This window comes from Astatotilapia calliptera, chromosome 14, assembly GCF_964374335.1.
Source record: "Astatotilapia calliptera chromosome 14, fAstCal68.1, whole genome shotgun sequence".
NCBI lineage: Eukaryota > Metazoa > Chordata > Actinopteri > Cichliformes > Cichlidae > Astatotilapia > Astatotilapia calliptera.
The window spans coordinates 32,754,542-32,780,990 of record NC_137435.1 but is presented as its reverse complement, the minus strand read 5'-3'; the positions used below and the strand labels follow the sequence as shown (position 1 = coordinate 32,780,990).

At 40.1% G+C, this 26,449-nt stretch overlaps 2 protein-coding genes and 1 long non-coding RNA gene across 5 annotated transcripts; 2 read left to right on the top strand and 1 right to left on the bottom strand.

Moving 5' to 3' along the window:
* The first annotated feature begins 554 nt into the window (after positions 1-554).
* Positions 555-1,913, top strand: LOC145420151 (uncharacterized). Its single transcript, XR_013901452.1, has 2 exons — positions 555-769; positions 854-1,913. It is a non-coding gene; the product is annotated as an uncharacterized LOC145420151 (long non-coding RNA).
* Positions 1,914-4,746: 2,833 nt separating this feature from the next.
* On the bottom strand, positions 4,747-8,397 carry LOC113036667 (lysophosphatidic acid receptor 6-like). Of its 2 annotated transcripts, none has more exons than XM_026193086.2 (2): positions 6,552-6,744; positions 4,747-5,898 (listed from the first exon to the last, which is right to left on the bottom strand). In XM_026193086.2, exon 2 carries the CDS (start codon positions 5,826-5,828, stop codon positions 4,983-4,985), a length of 846 nt encoding a protein of 281 aa, XP_026048871.2. In that variant the 5' UTR covers positions 5,829-5,898; positions 6,552-6,744; the 3' UTR covers positions 4,747-4,982. The 2 variants fall into 2 exon arrangements, 1 of the variants encoding a protein (XP_026048871.2); XR_013901337.1 differs by having other exon boundaries at positions 5,570-5,709; positions 6,552-8,397.
* Positions 8,398-13,220: 4,823 nt separating this feature from the next.
* prss16 (serine protease 16) lies at positions 13,221-26,449 on the top strand. 2 transcript variants are annotated; one of them, XR_013901338.1, is made up of 13 exons: positions 13,221-13,293; positions 13,924-14,099; positions 15,807-15,906; positions 18,116-18,245; positions 18,612-18,735; positions 20,381-20,458; positions 20,757-20,804; positions 20,901-21,020; positions 23,541-23,705; positions 23,942-24,083; positions 24,487-24,721; positions 24,826-24,980; positions 25,850-26,449. XR_013901338.1 is itself a non-coding variant. In XM_026193002.2 (13 exons), the coding sequence occupies exons 1-13, from the start codon at positions 13,233-13,235 to the stop codon at positions 25,919-25,921; spliced, it is 1,551 nt and encodes a 516-aa protein (XP_026048787.1). In that variant the 5' UTR covers positions 13,221-13,232; the 3' UTR covers positions 25,922-26,449. The 2 variants fall into 2 exon arrangements, 1 of the variants encoding a protein (XP_026048787.1); XM_026193002.2 differs by having other exon boundaries at positions 24,487-24,666.

Here is a 26,449-nt window from a genome sequence, read left to right as displayed (position 1 = left end):
GAGGGCCACACGGGCTGCCCTTCTCCGCACGGCTGAGCGGAACAAGCGCCTGGCAGACCGCCGTAGGACCCCGGCGCCTGTTTATGCGCCCGGACAGGAAGTTTGGCTGTCGACCCGATTCGTTCCGCTGTGGGCGGAGTCTAGGAAACTGTCCCCTACCTTTATCGGTCCCTTTGTGATTGACTCTCTGGTGAACCCGGTGTCGGTCCGCCTTAAGCTGCCCCGGACCATGCGGATCCATAATGTCTTTCATGTCTCTCAGGTGAAGCCCTGTCTTTCCAGCCCTCTGTGCCCTCCTTCCGGGCCCCCTCCACCCGCCCGGGTCGTTGATGGCCTTCCGGCCTTCTCCGTCTCGCGCATCATGGATGTCAGGCGCAGGGGGCATGGTTTGCAGTACCTGGTGGATTGGGGGGGCTATGGCATTGAGGAGCGGTCTTGGGTCCCGCGTGCGGCCCTCCTGGACGGGGACATGGTGCGGGTGTTCCATGCCGCTCATCCTGGGAGGCCTGGGGGTCGCCGGGTGGCTCCCGTTGGGGGGGGGGTACTGTCACGGCCTGGGGGTTCAGCTGGTCGCTGATCAGCTGTCTCCCCCTCTTTTTCTCTAGTCCTCTCTCTCTCTCTCTTCTCCGCTTTCTCGCCAGGGCTGAACTCATTATGGGTTCACGCCCTTGGCCCACGCCCTCGGAGGAAGAAACACCTGTGCCTTATCAGTGTGGTATTTAAGAGGGGAAGCAACGGCTGTTCTTCGCTGGATCGTTGCGAGAATCGCGTCAGTGAAAGTCGAGCGCCCCAGCAAGTATTTTCCCATGCAGTGTATGTGTTCAGCATTTAACAAGCGTCTCTTTGTGTACAGATTCCCTGGACTGTTCCCCGGGTGTGCGAGTGGATTCGTGTCTGGATTGTGTGGAGTAAGACGAGCGTGTTCCCCTGGATTTTCCCCGGAGCCCTGCCCCCTTCACCTTTTGTACATAGCACTGCCTCGCACCCCCTTGTAAATAGCACTGCCTCATATCTGTGTATATACTCTCTCTTTGGACATTGTTCTACAATAAATTTCCTTGTGTGCATCATCCCCGGAGTCCAGCGCGTGAGTCCACCCCGTACGTCGTGACAACAGGCACATTGGAAATAAGCCTGGGCTCCACCGATGGGACTGTAGTGGTGTCGGGAAATGACACCATGGGTGCCGCAGGATGTGAGGGCACCTCAGGGATGAGGAGCCACAACTCATCGTCACTCAGATAGGTCCGCTCTAAATCTCCAGGCTCCCCCCAGACCCAGTAATGGCACTATTTGGTGTAGCTACAGTTAAAAACTTAAATAATAAACAAATTTGTGCTCTGAGTTTTATAACATTGCTTGCAAGACGCCTTATACTTCTAAATTGGAAAAATAAAGCCCCCCCAACTCATTCTGCTTTATTAAGAGACACAATGTATCATTTACAGTTGGAGAAAATTAAATTTTCATTAAGAGATAATGTTAAACAGTTTTACCTAATTTGGCAACCCTTTATAGATTACTTTAATAAATAAAACTGGGAGGTATGGCCTCCTCCCATATCTGCCCCAAGAATATATATATGGGTCTACGCAGGTGTTGTTTTTTTTTTTGTTGTTTTTTTTTTTTTGGGGGGGGGGGGTTCGTTTGTTTTGTTTCCCCCTCTCTCCCTCCTTTGAATATATTTATTTAGGATAATAAATGTGTATGTATAGACATAGATATGATTGTTTATACAATGGTAATTATATTTTATGTAAAAAGGATGGGGAGAGGAAGGAAGGGAAGGGGAAAAAGAGGGGAGGGGAAGGGAAAAGGGGAAAAAAGAAAAAAAAAAGAACTATGTCAATGTAAATGAGATATATACTTTGTTGCCTGATTTGAATAAAGAAAGGAAAAAAAAATAAAAAAAATAAACATACAACTGGGACTTACCAGCAGCGGTGGAACAAAAGAAAGCCACACATAGCTGAAGTTCCGAACACTGAACAGCACTTCATGAGGAATTTGTACAGGTCAGGCAGGTCAGAACAGTCAGTATGAATGTAAACCTGGTTGATATGCACACTCATTTAAAAGATGTAACTATTAGCAATTACCAGATAGCTGCACTGTTGATCATCCTGGATGAGTAATATCACAATGAAGACGTCTTGATGCATTCTCAATCATCCAGGAAAGTAAATCTCCAAAAGTTGAATCTGTTCATCTGGACGTAGCGTTTTTGTGGGAGAAATGTTTCATCACTCATCCAAGTGACTTTTTCAGTCTCAGCTGACTACAGGTTTCCACAATCTTATAAACAGTACATTTGCATAATGACTGAAACCAGCCCACTGAAGGAACAATGGTTGGGAGGTCAGTTCCTTAATCTTAATTATGCAAATTCTCATGACCATTGATTAACAACCACTGACCAAAACCCACTGATCAAAGACCACTCATCAATGGCCATGAGTACCATTCACAGAGAGTTGGGGAATGGCTGCAACACCATGGATTTTGTTGAGAAGGTGAGAGATGTCATTATGGAGTCAGATGGTCTCATACGACGTTACATCTCTCTTCACTTGCATCCCAGTCACGGAAGCGTTGGAGGTAGTCCATAAGATATTACAGGATGACACCAACCTCAGCAACAGGACCACTCTCAGCGTCGACCAAGTGTGTTTGCTTTTGAAACTGTGTCTTCATTCCACTTACTTCACATACAAGGGTCAATTCTACAGGCAGAAACATGGGTGTGCCATGGGCTCCCCAGTTTCACCCATCGTGGCCAATTTGTATATGGAAAAGAGGGCTTTGCCATCCTACCCTGGAACACCACCAAGCCATTGGTTCAGATATGTGAATGACACCTGGGTGAAAATCAAATCTCAGGACGTACTACATTTCACGGATCACATTAACTCGGTGGACTGACACATCAAATTCACCAGGGAGGATATGAAAAGTGTCAGGTTAGCCTTCTTAGACTGTGAGATTTCCATCAGTAATGGGGGACATCTAAAAGCGTAAACCTACACATACAGATCAGTATCTAAGGTTTGACTCTCATCATCCACTGGAGCACAAACTGGGTGTCATCAGGACGCTACAACACAGAGCGAACACCATCCCCACTGACACAGCGGCCAGGGAGGCAGAAGAACAGCACATCAAGAAGGCCCTGAGTAAATGTGGTTATCCCAGCTGGACGTTTGTCAAAGCTGGGTGCCAAGAAGGTGCCAAAAGAAAGCTCCAGCCGATCCAGGAGAGAAGGACAACCGCTGCCCAAGCGAAAACCTGTAGTGATCCCATATGTGTCAGGAGTATTGGAGCAGTTGAGACGCATTTTTTCTAAACACCGGGTCTCTGTGGCTTTTAAACTCCAAAACGCTGCGCCAAAAATTGGTCCACCCCAAGGATCGGGTCCCCCGACACAAACAGAGTAACATAGTGTACGCTGTTAAGTGCCAGGAGGATTGCCAGGATTTATACATTGGGGAAACCAAACAACCTCTGGCAAAGCGGATGGCACAACACAGAAGAGCTACCTCGTCCGTCCAGGACTCTGCAGTCTATTCACACCTACAGGCCAGTGAACACTCTTTCAATGATGAGGATGTACACATCCTGGACAGGGAGAAACGCTTGTTTGAGCGCGGAGTCAAGGAGGCCATTTACGTGAAAAGGGAAAGACCATCTCTGAATCGAGGAGGGGGCCTAAGGGTACATCTTTCGCCATCTTACAATGCTGTGATTGCAGCCATTCCCCAACTCCCTGTGAATGGTACTCATGGCCATTGATCAGTGGTCTTCGATCAGTTGGTTTTGGTCAGTTGTTGTTGATCAATGGTCATGAGAATTTGCATAATTAAGATTAAGGAACTGACCTCACAGCCCATTGTTCCTTCAGTGGGCTGGTTTCAGTCATTATGCAAATGTACTGTTTACAAGATTGGGGAAACCTGCAGTCAGCTGAGACTGAAAAAGTCACTTGGATGAGTGATGAAACATTTCTCCCACAAAAACGCTACGTCCAGAAGAACAGATTCAACTTTTGGAGATCACAATGAAGAGTAATACTGCAACCGACCAGTCACATTGATCGGAAGGTTGGTGGTTCGATTCCTGGCTTCCCCTAGTCTGCATGCCAAATATCCTTGGGCAAGATATTAACCCCAAATTGGTCTCCGATGCATCCATCATAGTATGAATGTGTGTGAATGCTACTTAGAAAGCACTTAGAACAATGTGCTTGTGCGAATGGGTGCGAATGGGTGAATGCACAAGTTGTCTAAAGCGCTTTGAGTGCTCAGAAGAGTAGAAAAGCGCTATATAAGAACCAGTCCATTTACCATTTATATAAACTCCCTTCTGGAACAAATAGTAAATGTCTCAAGTGGGGTTTTTTTTCTAATAATTAATGCAATATAACAAATTCATTATCAAATTAGGTTTGCTATTTGCCAAATTTAGCTTGCTTTGCTTGTGATAGTTTTTAATTGCATTAGTTAGCTTCTTAGCTAATGCAAACTGAATGCTCTGACAATGTGATTGGTCAGTTGCGATGCTGGAGCTGGACCAACAGTGTTTTGATGATATAGGAACAACACCATCACAGAGGCAACAGATTGTCTCTGACTGAAGCTGAGAAAAGTCTACCGGCAACTCCACCTTTCCTGTTCACGTGCCTCTATGTCTGTATTCTCAAATGAGCATATTTCCCCAACTATTAATAATTCTTTGAAAACAGAAGAAGTGTTCAAATTTTGCCAAAATTTCCTGCTGCTAACAACAAGCCTTTTACATTCTTAGTCCATCATTGTTGTTGTTTGAAGCACCAGAAACATTTTATTAAACAATTTAAAAAAACAAAACAAAACAAAACAATACAGTTGAACAAAATACTTGTCCCATTGCTACACAATCACTTTTTTTGGAAAATAGGAAAACCTTAATGTGACTGGAATTATGCATTGAAATAGCATGTCCTAAAGTTACTGCTCTCTTGGTGGATCCGCATCTTCTTTTTTCTTCCAGAAGCCATCAAAGGAAAAGTAATATAAGAATGGATCTAGACAACAGTTCACAGCACTAAGACATATCAATGGCTTTAATTCAGTAGGTTTAACTGTAACTACACCTACTGACAAAGGTAGGAAACAGATAGTAAACAAAACCAAGTTCATGACAAATATCAGCATTACGTTCATCTTGTTGTTGATCGCAGAGTCACTGAGATGTCTGTGCAGTACCCAAGACACCATAACGGTGCACACAATGTTGACTGCTAGCATTGTGACTATTAACACAAGATGTACATTTGCTATACCTTTAGTTAAACCTGGTTTCCTGTCACGACTGAAATCAAAACATCCACTGTGGTTTGCATTTTTTGGAAAGTCCAAAGTCTCTGGAACATTCAATACCAGCACAAATAGCCAGACCACTGCTGCTCCTTTCCAGGCATTGGATGAAGTTCGAAGATGGCGTGACCTCAGAGGATAAACCACAGCCAGAAGTCTGTCCACGCTGATGAAAGTAATGAAGAAGGCGCTGGAGCGGATGTTGTTGCGAAAGAGCATTGTGATGAATTGGCACATTATGTTGCTCAGAGGCCATCTGCGGGTGGCGTGAAAGTAGATCCTCATGGGCAAAGAGATGATGACCAGCAGGTCTGATACTGCCAGGTTGACCATGAAGACAGCGTTGGGCGATTGGAGGCTGTGACGACAAAGAAGAATCCACAGTGCGACTGCGTTGAGAGGCAGACCTATCACCATAATGCAGCCAAAGACCCCAGCGTAAACCCTGTCCTCTGTAGTGACATTTGATGCGTTCATGATGAAGTTTCTGCCTCCTTATTAACTGAATTGCAGCTGAGCAGCAAACCTTCCACTCTCTGATGATTATCTGTGTGAAGTGAGGGTGGATTAGACTAGGGAGTGTGAAATATTGCAACAGGAAATCTGGTGGTGCAATTCGATCGTGGCCGCTGACGTTAATAGTTACCGGTATAACATTTTTAAATGAAATATCTTGTTTGACAAATAATAAACACACTTTTTTATACAATCTGACACCATTTAGAACCAATACTATTAACACCTGAGCCTAGGTTAACTGTAAAAGCTGTATTTCCCCCCCACTCCCAATGAAAAACAGGTAGCATTAAAACCAGTTTTTACCATTTTCTTTTTACTATTTTACAACTATAAACTAGTTTTACCGTGAAAAAGACAAACCAAACAGGCTGCAGGTCTACACCAACGCACAAAAGTGTTTCCACAGTTACGGAGCCAGCTATTTCCTTTTTTTCCAAGTAGTTGTGTTATGAGCTCTCGATTTGGATTTTGCATAGAGACATGTAAACTTGAGACTTCCTGTTTTTCACAAATAAGCTTATTTCATAAAATGTTACAAATAATTAGCAAAAAGTGACTGAATTCTCATAAAACAGCCTAGATTATTTTGCTATTTAAAGCTTTGATGATGCAGATTAACCTTTTTATGACTCTTAGAGCCTTGAGAAATTCAAGATTGTTCAAACGCTTTCAAAACCTCACATCGTCTGTAGTTTCTCTACCAGCAAAATGAGCCAGACGAGCGTAGATCCTTTTCAGGCACAGGACAAGGGTCTAAGATGGCATGGCGTCAAAGGAAAAACCAGAGCCATCAGACGTTCCGAGCTGATGACGGGGATGAAGTTGCCACGGAGAGGATGTTGTTAAAGAGCATTGTGATGAACAGTGTGTGAAGAGTTAAAAAGTTTCACTTACAATGTGGTTTGTTTTACGTGCTTGACAGTATCTTGTTCTGCGGTATGGACTTCCGGAGGTCTTTTTTAAACTCTCCAGCAGATAAAGACAGGTTGTTTCCTCAGTCGTCAAGTGTACAAAATGTACAATAAATCAGCTACAGTCCTGAAGCTTTATATTTAAAGAATAGTTTTATGAAACTGTGAGGCTGACAAGTCTTTTCTCTATGTATCCCACTGCCTAAGCTTCACAAGTACATTTAACTGACAATTATTGTTGAGTTACTGGTGAAAATGTTGTTCGATTTTATTTATATAGCTCCAATTCACAACGACAGTCACCCAAAGGTGCTTTATATTATAAAATAATATTAGAATGAAACCCCCAAAATTGCATGACTCTGATCAAACCTGTGGTAACAGTGGGTAGAAAAAAAGTCCCTTTCTAACAGGAAGAAACCTCCTACAAACCCAGGGTCAGGGAGGGCAGCCATCTGCCACAAATCATTGGAGGTGAGTGGAAAGACAAGAAAGCAGAGAGAGGCAAGTCAAAAGACACACAATAGTACAATAAGCTCAGTTTCAGAACTTAGGAATTGGGATATTATGCTTGAACTAAATGAGCATTTTGTGCAATAACAAGTTAGTTCACCAAAAAAAAAAAGAAGAAAAAATTCATGTCAAAAAGAAAATATCATACCAAAAATAACATGTCTAGCGTCTACATTTCTCCTCCCTTCATTGCATCTTCCTTTTTCTTCCAAAAGGAGTCAAAAGAAAAGTAATACAGCAGAGGATCGAAACAGCAGTTCACAGCAGCAAGACATACAAGTGGGGCTAAATGAGCAAAACTTTTTGTGGCTAAACCTATTTGCACAGGCAAGAAACAGATCGTGAATAAAACCAAATTCATGGCAAAAATCAGCATTACATTCACCCTTTTGTTGATCTTTGCAGTGTCACTGGGACGGTTGCATAGAGTCCAAGACACCATAATGGTGCAAACAATGTTGACTGCTAGCATTGTGATGATTAACACCATATACAAATAAATAACTGCTGATTGTGTTGCACTCATAGAAACAGTTCCAAAACAAGTGGCATTGTTTCTGTTTTTAAAACGTTTTAAGTCCATAAACCATGGGACATTCATTAACAGAACAAATAGCCAGACCACTGCTGCTCCTTTCCAGGCATTGGATGAAGTTCGAAGATGGCATGACCTCAGAGGATAAACCACAGCCAGAAGTCTGTCCATGCTGATGAAAGTAATGAAGAAGGAGCTGGAGCGGATGTTGTTGCGAAAGAGCATTGTGATGAATTGGCACATTATGTTGCTCAGAGGCCAGCTGCGGGTGGCGTGAAAGTAGATCCTCATGGGCAAAGAGATGATGACCAGCAGGTCTGATACTGCCAGGTTGACCATGAAGACAGCGTTGGGCGATTGGAGGCTGTGACGACAAAGAAGAATCCACAGTGCGACTGCGTTGAGAGGCAGACCTATCACCATAATGCAGCCAAAGACCCCAGCGTAAACCCTGTCCTCTGTAGTGATGACTGACGTGTTCATGATCACAGAAGAGATTTTTCTGTTCTTTATAAAGTATTATAGCTGAGCATTCAAAGTTCCTCTCAGTGCCGTTTATTTGTGTGAGGTGCGTTGAGGAAAGTTTTTAAGAGTAAATTGAAATGAAGTGGCACAGGAAATTTGTAGACTCATCTCAAGAGTTGTGGTTGATGACGTAAATTGAGTTTTTCTGTGTGGTGTATGCTATAATTAAATCCAAATGTTGTTATACCTCAAATAAATATATCTTAACTATTTCAGATAGTTAAGATCTAGCTCACATTAATGGTTATTATGAATTAAATATATATGTTATATCTCCTGTCTAGAATAGAATAGAATAGAATAGAATGCCTTTATTGTCACTATAGAGTTGTACAATGAGATACAGAGCATCTCCTACTCAGTGTAAACATGATGGGGGGTACAGTTCTGCAGCGCTATGTACATATGGACAGTATTAACATAGGGAAAAACATATATATATATATATATATATATATAAAATGTACAATATACAAGCCGTAAGTAATATGTAATAAATAGTGTTATGTATATACAGTTGCGTTATTGCACATAGAATTGGTATTGCATAGTGGTGGTCCATAAAGGAAGTGGGAAGTGGGGGGGCTGTGTTATCTGTGCATGTGTGAGTTCAGGGTGGTTATCGCTTTGGGGAAGAAACTGTTTTGGAGTCTGTGGGTTTTTGTGTTGATGCACCTGTAGCGCTTCCCTGAGGGAAGCAGGCTGAACATGTTGAAGCCAGGGTAAGAGCTGTCCTTGATAATGTTTGCTGCTCTGCTGAGGCAGCGGGAGGAATAAATGTCCATCAGGGAGGGGAGAGGGCAGCCGATGATCTTTTGTGCTGTCTTGACCACACTCTGAAGCCTCACTCTATCTGCTTTGGTGCAGCTGCCGTACCATACCGTGATGCAGTAGGTTAGCAGGCTCTCAATGGACGAGCGGTAGAAGGTCAGCAGCAGGTTGGAGTTCAGCTTGTACTTCCTGAGGACTCTCAGGAAGTGCAGCCGCTGTTGGGCCTTCTTGATGACCGCTGAGATGTTTCCTGTCCAGGAGATGTCAGCAGAGATGAGGACACCAAGGAACCGGAAGGTGTGGACCCTCTCCACACACTCCCCGTTGATGTAGAGGGGGGCCAAGTCGGTGCTGTGTCTCCTGAAGTCAACAATGAGCTCTTTGGTTTTCTTAGTGTTCAGTGCCAGGTTGTTTTCTGAACACCATGCTGCCAGCTTCAGGACTTCCTCTCTGTACTCTGCCTCGTCTCCCTTCGAGATGAGTCCGACTACCATGGTGTCATCAGCAAACTTGATGATGAGAGTGTTGTTGTGGGTCGAACTGCAGTCGTGGGTGTAGAGAGAATACAAGAGGGGGCTCAGCACACAGCCCTGTGGGGAGCCGGTGCTCAGTGTGCGAGTGGAGGAGAGATGAGGGCCGAGTCTTACAGTCTGGGGCCGGTTTGTGAGAAAATCCTTTATCCAGGCACATGTGAGCCTGGATAAAGTCTAGGGCTAACTGTAAACATTGCTAGTTGTGTGATTCCTTCCACCCCACTTCCTCTAACAGAAATCGTTAATCAGTGTTCAGAGGAAAAACTGTCATTACATTCAGATATCAACCAAGCTTGAAAAACCAAACACACGTTCACTTATCAACATTAAACTTCCTTAGCAAGAAAGTCAAAGTATAAATAAGTGTTTGACCTAAAATTCTATGGATTACAAATAAGAAACAAAAATATAACCGAGGGTAACTGTTTAACAAGAAGAGCTTTTCATTTAAACTAAACTGCTGCTAGATGCACTTTATCCAGAATGCAATATTATATGAATGTACAATTGCAACTAATTCAATAAAAGGACACGATGTTACAATCCCTGATAATGCATTGCTTCAAATCGAGAAAGTCTTGAGGAATGGCTACTATGAGGAGTGTGTTTAATGAAAAATTGCAACCAAGCACAACATTCACAGTTTCCTCTAGTGCAGTTTGTGTAGGTGAAATAAGATAAGATAAGACTATGGAGGGTAGAAAGTAAAAGCTACAACAGCAAGTTTGCTGAGGTACTTCAAGAGTTGTGCCGCAAATTAATCATGCAGTTTTCTTTCGATATGCTTTAAAACATTTTGTAATGTAATATCTTATTACACATCAGCTTTTATAAGATCTGACGTAGTTTACAAAACCACTCACACGGTTATGACATGGTTATAATAAAATAATATTATAAATAATTCGTTTTTGTTGCATCCCTAATCTATGCAAAAAATAGACATGTTGTGACATGTGACTCCCATGTTCTTTAAAAGTCCAAAGAGTGACCACAGAATGAATGGATGGCCAGCACTGTGTAATATTTACACATTGGGAGTTATACTTATAGCCGTTATTTAGTGGTCAACTAACATTTATACAACTTTCATATTTTTTTTAAATAAAATTAGTGTTTTTTGGATCAGTGGCACAAATCTGTTTAATGTGCAAATACTGTATTTGCTAGAGGACCCTGCAAATATGAGGGTTTACCATCCAAAAGTGACCACATAAAACATCAACTTGTCAGAGAGTCTGTGTTTCACTTTTCAATGTTATTATTGTAATTTTAGTGCTCTGTAATGGCTAGTAAGATTTCCTGTTTGTTCTTAATACTCAATGATGTTTTGTGTTCTTATGATGGTACATTTTTACATCAAGGATTGATGCTATTATGCATATTTTCTATGGATGATAAGGAATAGCAAATTCCAATCTTGTGTGTTCATGCTAGCTAAAAGTAAATTTCCAAATATTTGATAATACAAGATCTGAAAGTACAAGATTTTTTATTAATAGGTCTGCTAGTTTAGATTATGAGGAGAATATATTATATTTGTTGGTAATATTGCTTACATCCTTTATGTATTCCTGTTTTAAGAGTGTCATATTAATTGAATATAGGCATTCAATTTGATTTACTGTTGTTCTGCTAATCATGGCAGGTTTCAGTGTTGCACTTGTGTTTTTCAGTAATAAACAGGCTCTGTTGACCACCAATATAATATTTATTTTTTCTTCATTCTTTTGGAAAGCACTGTAAACTATTTACCATGCAACTGATCTGGTATTAGGCTACAGTACACATTATTAAAATCTATGTGAGACTGAACTCTCTGTGCCCTACTCTCTGACCGGAGTCCCTGTCCGTAAAGGAGTTACCAAACCAGCTCCCCGGTGATATTTGCTCTGAGATCCCTAAGCATCTCTTGGGCACAGCAAAAATAAGTTGTAAACATATTGGCTTATTGTCCACTTTTAATGCAGTAAACTTGTTTCTAAACTTGCAGCTGGGGCTTTTTATATACAGTACTTTATAGCCTTAAATGTGCCTCTCTATTGTGTTCTACTCTCTTCTGGAACGCTGATAATGTAAAACAAGCCATGCAAATGTGTCCTCTGCATTGATCTGAATGGAAGATAACCTTAACCAGAGCAACAACTAGCACGGTGATAAAACCAGCCTGACATTATGAACCTGTGAAACATGCCACTGCTTGCCATGTACGTGGGTTTCATCAGCGCTCACTTAGAGCAAATTGCAAGACATAGAGATGTCTGCAAGTGATACCGAAGATAACGCAGATGGTTGTTCTGCACAGAGTTAGCAGTGCCTTTTCCTCTTGGGCCTGATTTCTTATCTTGTTTTGGAGGGTTTTTTTGGGGGGGTTTTTTTGGTGGGGGGGGGGGGGGTTGAGAAAACAAACACAAAAACAAAAGATTCCACTGTGATATTTGAACCAGAACCTCTCTGTTAAAGTTCACGCAACCAAAGTAGAGTTGGCTAACATGACTAGCATTCAGCTCTGTGCTCATAATTTTACCGTCTGCTGCCACACTGGCTGACTTGAACATTGCAATTGCTGTCACTGCTGCTGCTGTCTGCAATGAGACAGCTCTGCGAGGCAGACATGACAACCAAATAAAAAAGGTTTTAACAGAAAAGACTGTAATACAAAATCTATTAGACTTAATTTGAAATTCTGGTAGAACTATAATATAATATAGTATTTGTTCTAAAATTAAAGTATAATTTTTATTTACCTACAAATATTTACTGATAGATACACTAGTAATGATTCAAGTTTTTAGTGCGAAGAAGAAATAATTATACTGTAAGTAATTTGAATTATACTTTAGGTATATTGCAGGAAAGGAGAAATAACTTTAAGTAGTTCATAACTACTTAACAGTTACGCACAGGTAAGAGTCTCACTACCTCTTGGTGAGTAGTTTGCATTGGCAGATATATCAACATTGTACACATCCTGAATGTAATGGTGTCATTCCATAATATTTGGATTGTATGTTTTAATAGATAGATAGATAGATAGATAGATAGATAGATAGATAGATAGATAGATAGATAGATAGATAGATAGATAGATAGATAGATAGATAGATAGATAGATAGATAGATAGATAGATAGATAGATAGATAGATAGATAGATAGATAGATAGATAGATAGATAGATAGATAGATAGATAGATAGATAGATAGATAGATAGATAGATAGATAGATAGATATGAACTTAGCCTCTGTGTGGACATAGGATAGTCTCTCTCACTACTCCCAATTAGGAAGCCGCAAAAAGTTGAAAACTGCCCTCTGTAACTCAACCATTCAGAAAAAAGCTGTTACAAAGCAGAGAGGTCTAATTACAGGACGAGGCTGATGATCATTTCTGCTGAGCAGTTTTTATTAGTGCGCACGCACACACACACACACACACACACACACACACACACACACACACACACACACACACACACACACACACACACACACACACAGGAGCCCTTCAGGGACTATATATGGGACCCATAGAGTGACGTCTTGTGTGTTACAGAGTGGATATAGCATTTAAGATGAATTTCTTAACATTGCGCTGTCTCCTTCCTCTGCTACTTTTAAACTTTGTTTATTCTGGTGAGTTAATGAAAATTCCACTAAATGTGATACTTTAGATCTTGATATAAAGTACTGTGCACAGGCCTTGACCAATTCCTTATTGCTTCATAATTTCCTAGGGAATTAAGAAATAACTGCTTATTAAAATGTTTAAAATGTATACAATATAGTATATAAGGCAAAAACAGGGTTTTTTACAATTCTATGAATTTATTCTTCAACACAGCTTGAACCCTCTTGGTCAAACTTTTTTGTAATTTCTTTAAATAGTCTTCAGGAATATTTCTCTAGACTTCTTGAATGTCATTCAAAGCTCTTTTTTGGATGTTTCTGCCTTTTGCTCTGTTCTCTGTCAAGATGATCCCACGCTGGGCAGTCCATGACAGACAAATTTGGATTCATTCATCATCTTCAGTCACATGAGGATCAATCAGTTGTTTAGATAAAACAAAATATGGTTCACCTGTTCATATCACTAATCTGGCCAACAGAGCTAAGACGGTGCCAAGTTCTCCATTATTTTGCATAAATTATGTTTAGCTTATGATTTAGATTACAAACTATTCAAGTTTCGATTCATTAATTTAAGCAGTTTCACAGTTGTTTTTCTGTCCTATGTTTTTTTTGTTTGTTGTTTTTTGCTAACAGGACAGATTCTGAGGATGATCAAGAGGCGTGCACGTGACAACCAGCTTCAGAAAAACAAGCAGCTTCTCCTGAAGCTCACAGTCAGTCTTCATCAGCCTCTCCACCACGTGAAGGAGGGTTGGATTGTCCAGCCCCTGAACCATTTCAACCAACAAAATAGCAACACCTTCCCTCAGGTAGAGGAACGCTGAGCAATGCTTTAATGCTTCACACCCCTGCCTGCACGTAAAGGTTATTCACTTAAAGGCAGTTAAAAGAAAAAGACTTAATGAGGTTTTTTTTTAAAAAAACAACAAAACTTTTATGTAACTGAAAAATATATAAAATAATCATATGTGGGAAAAGGAAATTTTGCTATTGCTCTAGCAAAAATAACTTCTTACAGGTGTTTTGTAATGACTTTTTTGACATCTTTGATTCCCACTTGGATTCACATCTGAGTTTTTCACTGAATTTGGCAGCGTGTTTAGAATTTTTATCATTACAAAAGGTTAAGCTCAAACCTTCAGCTAAACAATCTTATTATTTTCAAGCACTCGTTGACTTGATGCAGAAGAACATTTCCACCACAGTGCTTCATAGTTGGTTCTTCTCCCAACATGCTATTTTTAGTATGCAGCAAACACATTTCCCTTCAGAGCACATCATTTCATAACGCCTGCTTTGTATGTGTAAAATTTGCATTTTTAGGTATCACCATTTGCAAGAGTTATTTGCAGGTTCTCTGATAATATTTTGTGGTTCTTGAGAATTTCTATTTCAGGTTGTCTTTTCTCGCGCTGAATTTGCTGAAGTAGCCAGTCCAAGTCCAGACCAACTTCAAGTTTTGTTTCCTTTGTTTGAAATTTAGAAATCATTTTTTATTCTCTGTTAGACTAATAAGCTCGAGCTTGTCTTTGAAGGCCTCAGAGAGCTTCTTCCAACTTTGGCATGACATTTAAACAGACAAAATAATAGAGCATGCCAGAGGTTTGATCAAAGATAGAGTCTGCCTGTCACTCCCTTAGGAGCATCTCGTCCCCTTTTTTAATATTTTGGATTTGAAATGGTGTGGTTATGTTATTAGGGATTTTTTTTTTAAAGATAATGAAGAATATTACGAAATGTTAGTTTTTGATGTTATTTCCGTATATCGTCTTATCTTATCTGTAGGCATCGCATCAAAGAGAATCAAATGCCGGCTTGGCTAAATATGGACGATATCCATTTTCTACTTTTTAAATATGACTCTAAATTTACATTTCACTTCTGGGCACAGACCTCTCCAGTGCGAGTGCATGGTGCTGATAATTAAAGGCTTGATGTTTGAGAGGTCTTTGAAAATCTATGTTAACGATAAGAGAACTCTTCCATCAGTCAGATCCTGTGAACCAAAAGGAGGCCATAATTTATTTAAAGCACTGGAGAAGATGCCATCGTGTGATATTTCTGAAGACTGCTTGGATTGCAGTGACGCTGATAAAACAGATGCCCTGTCAGCTCAAATCGCAAAATAGGCTGCGTGCAGCAGAGCAAGTGTCCCGTCCCACTGAACCCTGCTGCTTTCACTTTGTTGTGGAGATAAGAGCTAAACTGAGTTGCTGTGGTTCTTAAGAAGCAGAGAGTGAGCGGTCCATTCAGAGAAATGTAGACTAGATGAACCTTTTTCATCACTCCTGATTCAGCACGGAGTGACAGGGTGGCGTTTCCTGACAGCATGAACTGAAATGTTCGGCCTCATTTAGCTCTTGCAGCCATTTGAGGCTGCCAATGTGCAAATTTGCCCACTCCAGCATCAAGTAAAGGATTACTCAGAGCAAGTCCTTGAATGTGCACTGCTGCCGGTTTGGGCGAGCATAAATAAAGCATGTCTTTCTTCTTGTACTTTTCTCAATGTCCTCCAGAGGTTCTTTGTGAATGAGGCATACTGGCAGCATCCTGATGGCCCGGTGTTTCTCTACATTGGGGGAGAAGGGCCCCTCGTTGAGTATGATGTTCTGACAGGTAGTGTAAAATACAGCACATATCGTCACCTGTTTGTGCCTTTCACACATCAGACACGCATATGAAATCAGTGTTCAAAACACTCAAAGAACTGGCAACATAATGAATTAATAATCAAACTTTGGAGGTAAAGTGATGCTCATCTGCGAGTATATCTGTGTTTTGTCTTTTTTGTACCCTAAAACTTGTTTTGTAAGTACCCGTAATCCCCCAGAGAAGCGTGTATAGGAGACCTAGGAAAAAGTAGATGTTGGTACTGGGTTACAATTTTAAAACACACAGACACAGTGCTTCTATACTAAATTCACCTGTTATCATACTTTACTGCTAAAAATATACTGTGGAACAATTTTGTAATATACAGTAGATCACTAATCATTAATATTACGTAGATTGTTGTTTAACAACGACAAAACTTTAAAGAAGACCTATTATATATTAATAGAGTCATTTTGCAAGATCTTTGAACTCCTCCTCCCTTCCCCTTTTCGTCCATTTTTCCTATAAGCAACCTTTCTTCTGATTGGCTTCCCCACATAAACAGAATACTTGAAAAGCTGGTAAGCAGAGCTTCAGTACTCATATAGCCAGAAAGTGTGTTGCAGAGATCGTCATATTAATGATATCCCATGTCACTAATACTCTGCACATTGCCACTCCCTCACGTTCTCTAACATCTTCCTGATCTGCTCGCCTCACCACCATGGGCTTTCAGCCGATTGGCCCCTTGTCTTTGTAACTCTCTCCACATTTGCGACACTGGTTCTCTCCCTATCTTTAAAGCAAGCCTTAAAACAGACTTTTTTTAAACTTGCTTTTTCTGTTTAATTTTAATTTTATGAACCTCTGATGTTTAATTCAGTCAGTTTGTCAGTTTGTCCATACTGTGATTTTGTTATTTAATTGCTTTTACCACTGAGTGTCTTGAAAGGTGTATATAAATAAAATGCATACTTTTTATTATAGTTATCCCTTTTCTATGACATCATACAGATCCAATCACAGAAAAAAAAAAGTCTAATACTGAGGATTTAGATCAGCTTTATCCTCACAGCGATTACTACAACTCATACACTGACCTAATTTTTATAAACACCGGCCATGTTTAATATGAGCACAGACAGCAGTCACAGTGCATTTATGACAGAAAATAAGGAAAGTGATTAATAGGTCCAGCAAGGTCAGGGAGGAGGCTGTATTTGAATGGCTATAGCTATTAGCTACATGTAGATGTTGGTTTTTATAAATCATTAGTTCATTATTTTGATAATAGTTTAGATCATTTAGGATTTTTCTAAGCACAATGCCAAAATGATGGTTGACAAGAAATTATACTTATTTTCACAGCTAATTCAACGCTATCATTTTGATATTTTCTTGTTTTTCACATTGTATGGCAGTACAGGCTCAATCATCACCGTCACCATTCATATATCAAGAAGATTATAGATGAAAAGCCTTTCTGATGGCACCTCATATTTTAATGAAAAATATATATATATCGAGAGTTCATTCATTCGTGTTTTCTGAAATTTGTCTTCAAATGTGCAAACAGTCTAGCCCCAGAGCCTCTTTCAAGAAATGACCAAAGAGAAGAAGAATCGTTAGGAGAATAGTGAACAGGAAGTGTAAAATGTCACAGCAATATGGAGAAGATCAGCATTCTCTGTAAAAGCCTGTTATCTATAAACACACTTCCACCTGAAATCAAATTAATTACAGAGCTTAAATCTTTCACGGTAAAGGTCAAAGTTTGTAAAAAAGCACAGAGCTGCAGCTATTTCAATTAATTAGAATTTCATAATTATTCATATTTTCTAGGAATCATGTTATAATCAATGCGTCTCTGTATGTCTTTTGTTAGATTTCTACATTTTGTGTCCAGTTAGTGTATATTTAACATAGTTTTGTATCTACAGTACATCGTGGTTCTATGTGATTGAATATTATAAACTTTTATTTATTAAACTGCATCATCTTGTTTGTATAAAATTGATCAATAGTGCAAATAGTCATTAGTTACCACTTAATAGTTTCCATATTTTTTGCTCAGACTGTAGCAGGACAGTGTAGCTGAACACATGACACTTTGTAACTTTTTAAAGTTACACTCACTTTTAAGCCTCTCGTGTACCGTACCTGCATCTCTAAAAAAATATTAGGGCTTGCTTCAAAATGAATCTTATCTGCTTCGAACATGTTTTCCCAGGTCACCATAGTGACATGGCTGAAGAGCACGGTGCTCTACTTCTGGCTCTGGAGCATCGTTTCTATGGTGACAGCATTAACCCTGATGGCCTCAAAACAGAGAACCTGGCAGACCTAAGCAGCCAGCAGGCGTTAGTGCTGACTCTCTACCAGTGTGTGTGTGTGTGTGTGTGTGTGTGTGTGTGTGTGTGTGTGTGTGTGTGTGTGTGTGTGTGCGTGGGTGTGTGTGTGGGTGTTCATCATGCAAATGTGTATCTTTCCCATCGCATTTCTCCTGCATATGAATGCACACCTGTCTATCTTAGGATTCATTAGGACATAGACTATCAGTAATTTTATTTGTAAGTCAGGCAAATCTAATGTAATTTTGTACATTTGATTCCAAGTATCTCTCTGTCGTTTCATCTATCTGATTACATTTGTCTTCGTGACTTTTGTGCAGACCTCTTTAGATGCATGTGCACTTTATTTTTTGTAATTTGTTTCTTTTCATTCAGACTTACTGACCTGGCTGCATTCCACCAGTACATCAGCCAAAACTTCAATCTGACGCACAGAAACACATGGATCAGCTTCGGAGGCTCATACTCTGGAGCTCTATCAGCCTGGTTCAGAGGAAAGGTACAGGACATGGTTTACATATGGAAGCATTCAAAGATGCATAAGGCTTCAAACTTTAAAATACAGCACCTCACAATCTTTAAAAACTAATCCTATAAAAGACAGAGAAAGATTTTAGAGCTTATTGACTGTTCTTCTGGAACAACACTTCTTATTCCTGATACTGTGACTGAGATATTTGTTCTATATCATTTTACAAAAACAGATCAGAGCAACATATTTGTATTTCATACTGACAGGAAAGATCTAGTTTAGGGAAAAACACAGCGTGAGTCATTTGTTTCCGAAGAACTGTAGACAGGCAATAATTCATAGATGCTCTTCTGTTTATACCCTGAGGAGATAAGAAAGTACTGAATCTCATCTTACTATATGAATGTATCACTTGCTTTTTTTTTTTACTTACATTTTTAAGTCCACAAACTAAAAGAAGATGATTCTTTAAGTGAATATTTGTGGTTACTCTTGTGCAATGATTTTCTAGACAAAGAGTTAATCAGTACCCTTTCTGAGGTCATGACGTTACTATGCTACCTCTATGGTTTTGTTAGTAAATCCCATAAAAAGACTAAAATCAGCTACATTATGAAGAAGTGTTCCCCACTTTCAGATTTTTTAACATATCTTTCACATGTTGAATTGCATATTTTAGATAATCAAACTAATTTTAATATTAGCCAAATATAAGCAGAGTACATACAAAATGCAGTATTTTAAATAGTGATTTCAGGTAATGGGGGGGGGGGGGGGGGGGGGGGGCCTCACCAAAGCTTTTCTGCCCTTTACCAGAAAATCCTGAAGGAGAATGTCTGGCCGTCAGGGTTTGGAGTGGCCTAGTCAAAGTCCAGAATCATGATGTTTGGCATGACCTTAAAGAGGCCGTTCATGCTCAAAAATCCTCCAGTTCCTCCAAAGTGATGTGAAAGACTCATATTATTAGTTATCAAAAACATTTGATTGCAGTTCTTGCTGCCAAAGGTGGCACAACCAGTTATTAGTTTTAGTGGGCAATTACCTTTTAAAAAGAGGATCATGTAGGTCTGGATAGCTTTTAATACACTAAAAAAAACTACTTCTTAAAAGCACTTAACCAATAAATAAATATTCAAAACTGCAATTTTGTATTTACTCTGGTTATCTTTGTTTAATATTAGAATTTCTTTGATGATCTGACACTTGCAAATGTGAGAAATATGCAAAAGAAATCAGGAAGGAGCATATATTCATATATATAAAAGTACATCGATTGCTGCTTCCACTCTTCATAGCCTGCATGCAGCTCTCCATGAATTCATTCCCAAAGAAAGATGAAGTCTTTAAGTGGTGTTTGGTAAAGAAGATTTTAGGAAATACTTTTAGAACATCTGAGGATGAAGCCACTTTCAAGTATGGATTTGACTGCTGCATTAGTCCCTGTATAGCAAAAGCAAGGAGCTAAACCAAGCTCAGTCACCATATTAAGCGGAGTCATGTGTTAGGTAGTGTAACAGTGTGGAGAGGAATGTTACATGTTAAGTTTTGGATATAAAGACATGTATAGATTATCGGGTTGTTAACATTGATCCTCATGTTTTACAAAAATCATGTAAACTCAACAGAAATATATTAATTGTTTTTGTGTGTCTTCTCTCGCTCTGTACTGCAGTTTCCCAATCTGGTGTATGGAGCTGTGGCCTCCTCTGCTCCAGTCAAGGCAAAGCTGGACTTTTCTGAGTATAACAACGTAATACGACACAAACCATGGTCACAGGATTTAATATCACCATTCATTTAATTATTATTGATTTCTTTGTGTTTTCATCGCTGACTCTTATGGGCTGAATGTGTTTTTCACCATCAAAGAAGTAACTGTGATCAAGTCCAGTTTTTCCCTTCTGATGTCAGTACACCACAAAGGTTCCTCCATAACCAGAACTTGACCTTAGGTTCCTCTGTTGTACCTACATCCCTCCAAACAACTAAGGTGTCTACTGAAGTTCATTTCCTTTTGAATCACATATCTGCCCTTTCCTCTATTTCAGGTTGTTGGCTTGAGCCTGTTGAATGAGGCAGTTGGTGGCTCAGAGAAGGTGAGAAGTCTGCCACCATCTGTGCATCATGTGTCAGGGATTAGATTTTAGTCTGTTACTTTTGTCTGTTAACTTCACACCATCCACTTCCTGCAGTGTCTGTCTAAAGTGCGTGAAGCGTTTGCTGCAGTGAAAGAAGCTCTGATGAGTGGAAATATCAACCAGGTAGCCTCAGACTTTGGATGCTGTCAAATCCCCAAGGATCCTTATGATCAGGTGATGACATGCTTTGATGGACACCAAGCTCTTGTTCACGCAGTTCTGTTCATTTTTTGCTTTTTAAAAAAATTAAATATATACTTTTTTGTGATAACTTTCTTTTCCCACTGTATGCTGGTAATAAGCTGTTTGAACCTTTGCAATCATGTGAAAAAGAAAGCGCAGCTTTATTTTAAACCTGTCTACAGTCTTTCTGTGATAAACATAGGACAACTGTCAGGTATACTATTGCATTTTATTGCAAAGTTCAACTTGATGGTAAAATGCCAAAGCTGTAGTTGCGAGACCTTCACTGCAAAACATAATATGGTACTTGTCCAGAGTGTTGCTCTCTTGCTAAATATATTTAAACAAATATGGAGGTTAATTCAAAATTATTCATTTGCCTATCATGGCTGCCGGGGCGAGCCATGTGGTGAAGGAGGAAACGGACCCAAAATGCAGGCAGTGGACTGGTGATGAGAGAGACAGGTGGGCAACACACCTGGGAGAAATCGGAGCTGACGGGACAGGGGAAACGTAAATTGAACACACTCACATGAGACGGGGACCTTCAGAATAAAACAGGAAACTCAGACACAGAGAACCAGACATGACACTGAACTAAACAGACAGATTCACAAGCAGACAGTGTGACCAGGGCAGGCACAGAACAGAAACCTAACAAATCATAACAGAATACATACTCAGAATAAACAAAAGCATAAAGAAACACAAAACACTGAGTCAGCAGACTCAGGACCATGACATTGCCTGCCTAATAAAGAGCTATGGGTCACTGAGTCCAGACTTTACTGAAGAGGGTGCTCAAAATGGGAGTCATGACATGAGGTTCAAAAATGGAACTTAAAGCGTGTACTGTCAACAGTTCTTCTTGTGGACCGCCGTGTTAGCCATTAGGTGTTCTGTATGTACTAGCATGATCCTTTCTGAGGCCAGAAAACAGAAATGAAAAACAACAGCAACAACAAAAGCTAACCCCAAAAAGCAGAAGCAGTGTGTAGAGCACACGCCATGATTTATTAGCTTGTAGAACCACTTTTAGCAGCAGTAACTTGAAGTGTCTGTTTTCTGTATGTCTTTTTCAAGCTCTCACATTGTTCTGGTGGAAGTGTGGCCCACTCTTCTTTGCAATGTTGATTCAGTTGTTTGAAGTTTGCAGGCATTTATTTATGCACAGCCCGCTTAAGGTCCCACCATAGCATTTCAATTGGACCAGTGGTCCATTCCAGCACTTTGATTATTTGCTTTTTCAACTATTCTGCTGTAGATTTGCTGCTGTGCTTGGGATCACTTTCATATTTCATAACCCATTTTCAACCAAACGTTATCTGATCTGTCACACAGATAAAGAGAAAGTAGCTTTCTGAGGAAGCAGCCCTTCCAAATAATGTCCTGATAATACCCTGATGTGTAAAACCTGAACTGAAAGAGGATGCAAGCCTCCTTTACTTTTCACATTCAATATAATGTGGCCACTAAACTGCTGGCCATAGCAGTTCATGGCTTCTCCAGATCCCTGGGAAAGCTCTCTTTTTAGACCTAGCCCTGCTTTCACAGTCCAGGTCAAATGAAAGAGTTTTTTAAGTAGTAGTATACATAAAGTGGGCTTAATTATTTGCCTACTTGCATTGACTGCGTGTGGGCTGTCAAAGTGTTTAGGCTGGTTAACAAACACTGTACACAGATTCAACTTTTCATGTTAATCTCTTGTTACCATTTATTCATTACTTTTAACTTTCCATTAATATCATTCACTTTTTAGTATTTATCATCTAAAGTTAACAAGTTATTTCTGTATGTTCATTAGTTTAAGCATTAAATTTGCTCACTAAATCTATTTTGCTCTCTTATTTGAACACTGGGCTTCAAATATTAGTGTACTTTTCCACTTCTTTAAGTTACTTGAAGACGTTTCACCTCTCATCCAAGAAGCTTCTTCAGTTCTAAGGTCAAATGGTGGAGAGTCCCAGATATAAACCTAGTGGGAGTATCCCCCCACAGAGGGACAAAAGGACCCCCTGATGATCCTCTACTCGCCTGAGCCAAGGTGTGAAACTGGGTGTGGGTCCCAATCAGCCAGAGTTTCGGATGAGTTCATTGTGAAACCTGGCCCCACCTTATCATGTGAATTCCTAAGATCAGATGGCCCAGGATGTGAGTGGGCGTTAAGGCGTCTGGTAAGGGAACTCAAAACTGGATTATAGATGGCAGAGAGTTGGTGTCGTAAACCGTCTTCAAGCAATTTAAAGAAGTCCAGAAGCTTTTCTTTACAAGCTCCTTTGACTACGATGACCTGGATGACTGAGAACCTTCACAGACATACTTTTCAAATTATTTCCACGTAGTCTCCTAGTTGGCAATCGATATTTTTCCTCATTTAATCCTGTTTTCTTTCTCTTTAACTCTTTCCTTTATTTTAATCCTGTTTTCTTTCTCTTTAACTCTTTCCTTTATTTGTATCTATCTCTTTCCAGTTTTTATGCAAGTGGACAATAACATATTCCTTTACTTTAGATTGAGCTGATGGAAAGCTTGGCCGACATTTTCATGGGAGCAGTGCAGTACAATGAAGAGGGGGTACTCATGTCGATAAATGAGCTCTGTGGCATAATGACCAACAACAGCCAGGAATATCAGGATGGGATGGAAGCCTACAACCGCCTTGTTAAACTCTCACAGGTATGGAGAACAGAGTGGGCTCCTTCTCCCCCTTTACATGTCGATATGTGGCCACCAGATGTCACTGCTGAGCCATTTTCCTGTATGTCTGCTGTCCCTCTCAGAGCTAAAAACAAGCAGTGCAAGCATTTGTGATTCCTTTATGCCTTTACCCTTATGCAACTCCCACAACATCTGTCTACTAGTTTTGTTTCTTTTCTTTTTTGTCTCTTTGCATGTGTTTCTGCACTTGACAGATTTACCGATTCACCAGTAAGGAGCCGTGTTTGGACATCTCCTATGAGAAATCAATGAAGGATCTGATGGACACGTCAGTCCATGCCGGCAGAAGAGGAGAGAGACAGTGGACCTACCAGACATGCACTGAATTTGGCTTCTGTACAACACAAACACACACAGACACTTGTTTTCATATATTAGCGTAATTAACATAATTAACATAATGCTTTCCCTAGCTGCGTACTCTAACCATCAGAAAATGAATGCCTAACCCTTAGCCTAAACCTAACCATAACCTAATTGTAACCCTGACACTAAAACAGCATTTTGAGCCTGGAAAATGCCTTCAATCTTGTGGAGATAGGCATCTTGTCCCCATAAGTGACTGTTGTCCCCCACAAGTATAGTGGCATGCCAATTTTCTGTCCTCACAAAGTCATGTAGACATGTACACACACACACACACACACACACACACACACACACACACACACACACACACACACACACACACACTAACACTTCTTTATCATATGTGATTTTTTTCTTTTCATGTTTGTAGACCAGAGTTGTGAGGACGCCACTTGTCCTTTCTCTGGGATGTTGACCCTGCAGGATCAGACTAAGCTCTGTACCACGCTGTTTGGTATTTCCCAGCATTCCCTGCCTGCTCGCATTGCCTTCACAAACACTTACTACGGAGGAGACAACCCCCACACACACAGAATCCTTTATGTTAATGGTGAGAGTGGGTTTACTACAGACAAAGTCAACACATTTACAGAGAAAATACAAAAGTAAGGCGAGACAGAGAATACCGCCTTTTCTTACATATTTAGATAACCAGCAGGGCTGCAGCACTTTCTTGACTGTTGAAGACTTTTTTTTATCACTTCCACAGGAGGAATCGACCCGTGGAAGACGCTGTCGGTGGTGCAGGACGGGACTGAGGAAGGAGAGGAGGCCCAGACAATTTTCATTAAGGACACTGCTCACTGCGCTGACATGTCGAGTAGAAGAGTCACAGACCGCAGCTCGCTCACGAAAGCCAGACAGGTACCCACGCCTCACTGAGAAGTTTTCAATCTGAAAAGCATTTTTCAGAGCAGCTTCACACACCAGTCAGTGCTGTAATCCTTTAAAGCATATTTTCCTCTCTTTCCATGTCTGTCTTAAAACAGCACAGAGGCGCGCTTGAAGAGTAAACAGATCCTATCCTGACGTTATTTCAGCCTAAGAAACAGAGGACAAAATCCACAATGCCCACATTTTAAAGTAAAATTCAAATCAGTGCATTTTACCTGAAGTTTTAGCTATTTTTGAACTTAAATTAAACTTCCAAACTTTAGAAGTAGAACATCTGATATGAGTTAACAACAAAGATGATGCACTCTCTAGTCAAATACATGCAACTGCACATTGCTGGTTAATTACATTGCAGCATTTACACCATATATTTCCAGAGCGTGCCTTGTCTCTTTTAAAGAGAAATGAGGTAATTCCAGCTTTAATAACTGTCAGAGTTGTAAAATACTGCCTCGTGATATAATAAACTATACTGTGAAAGTGTCAGTTAAATGCTGGAATGCATTTTTACACAGTATTGTGGATTTGTCCTGCATATATATAGATATATAATCTATAAATCTCAAATTAGTTGTGATTCATATATCATAGTGCACAAAACAACCACTTAAGTGCTGCTTGGTGGTGCACAATCACAAATCAAGTGCTCACTGCACTCTTGCAAATCACACATTGCAGGCTTCCCATATCAAAACCAGCCTTTTAAACCACATACTAACCCAGGAAGCACCTTTGCTTTGCGGTATAGTGTGGTAACAATCCTCAAGCAGTTGTACCATTAGAAACATGAAAAACCTTAATGTATGTCTGCCTTTCTTTCTCATCTTTCCACCTCTCAGGAGATTGAAAAACACGTGGCTAACTGGCTAAAGACAGCTGCCCAGGAGAAGCTGGAGAAAGGAACGTCCTGATCAGATCACGTTATAACCCGATCATCCCTTATCACCCACGTCTGAAGCTGATAAGAAATAGTTAATAATCTGTCCTCCGCCTCCTCCTTCTCCTGCTCATCATCTTCCATTTCCTCCCTCCTGTTCTCTGCCCCTTTGCTGTCCATCTATATCAATCTCACAGCACAGAGGCCGATCTGTGTATTTATGTGTTGTGCTTTTCGAGATTTTCCTCTTATGTCTTTATTTTGGACTTTGTGCTGAACATTTCTGATGTTTAGGCTGATTGAGTTTTTAGAGGTTTGTGTTCTTAACAGCCATTTCTCACTGATTAATTTTTAAATGGTGCTAGTAAAATAAAATGTTTTTCGTTTTTTTTTTTAATCTGAGTTTTGTTTTTGAAGTATTCCTCAGTTGTCATAACCATTAAGTGTCACTAGGGTGTGATATTGCTACATGATGAAACCCATTTCTTGAGGCGCTGCTATCAAAGTCCTGAGTGGCTTATTTGTTGTTTTTGATGAAATACAGTAAGCATGCGAATCTCAA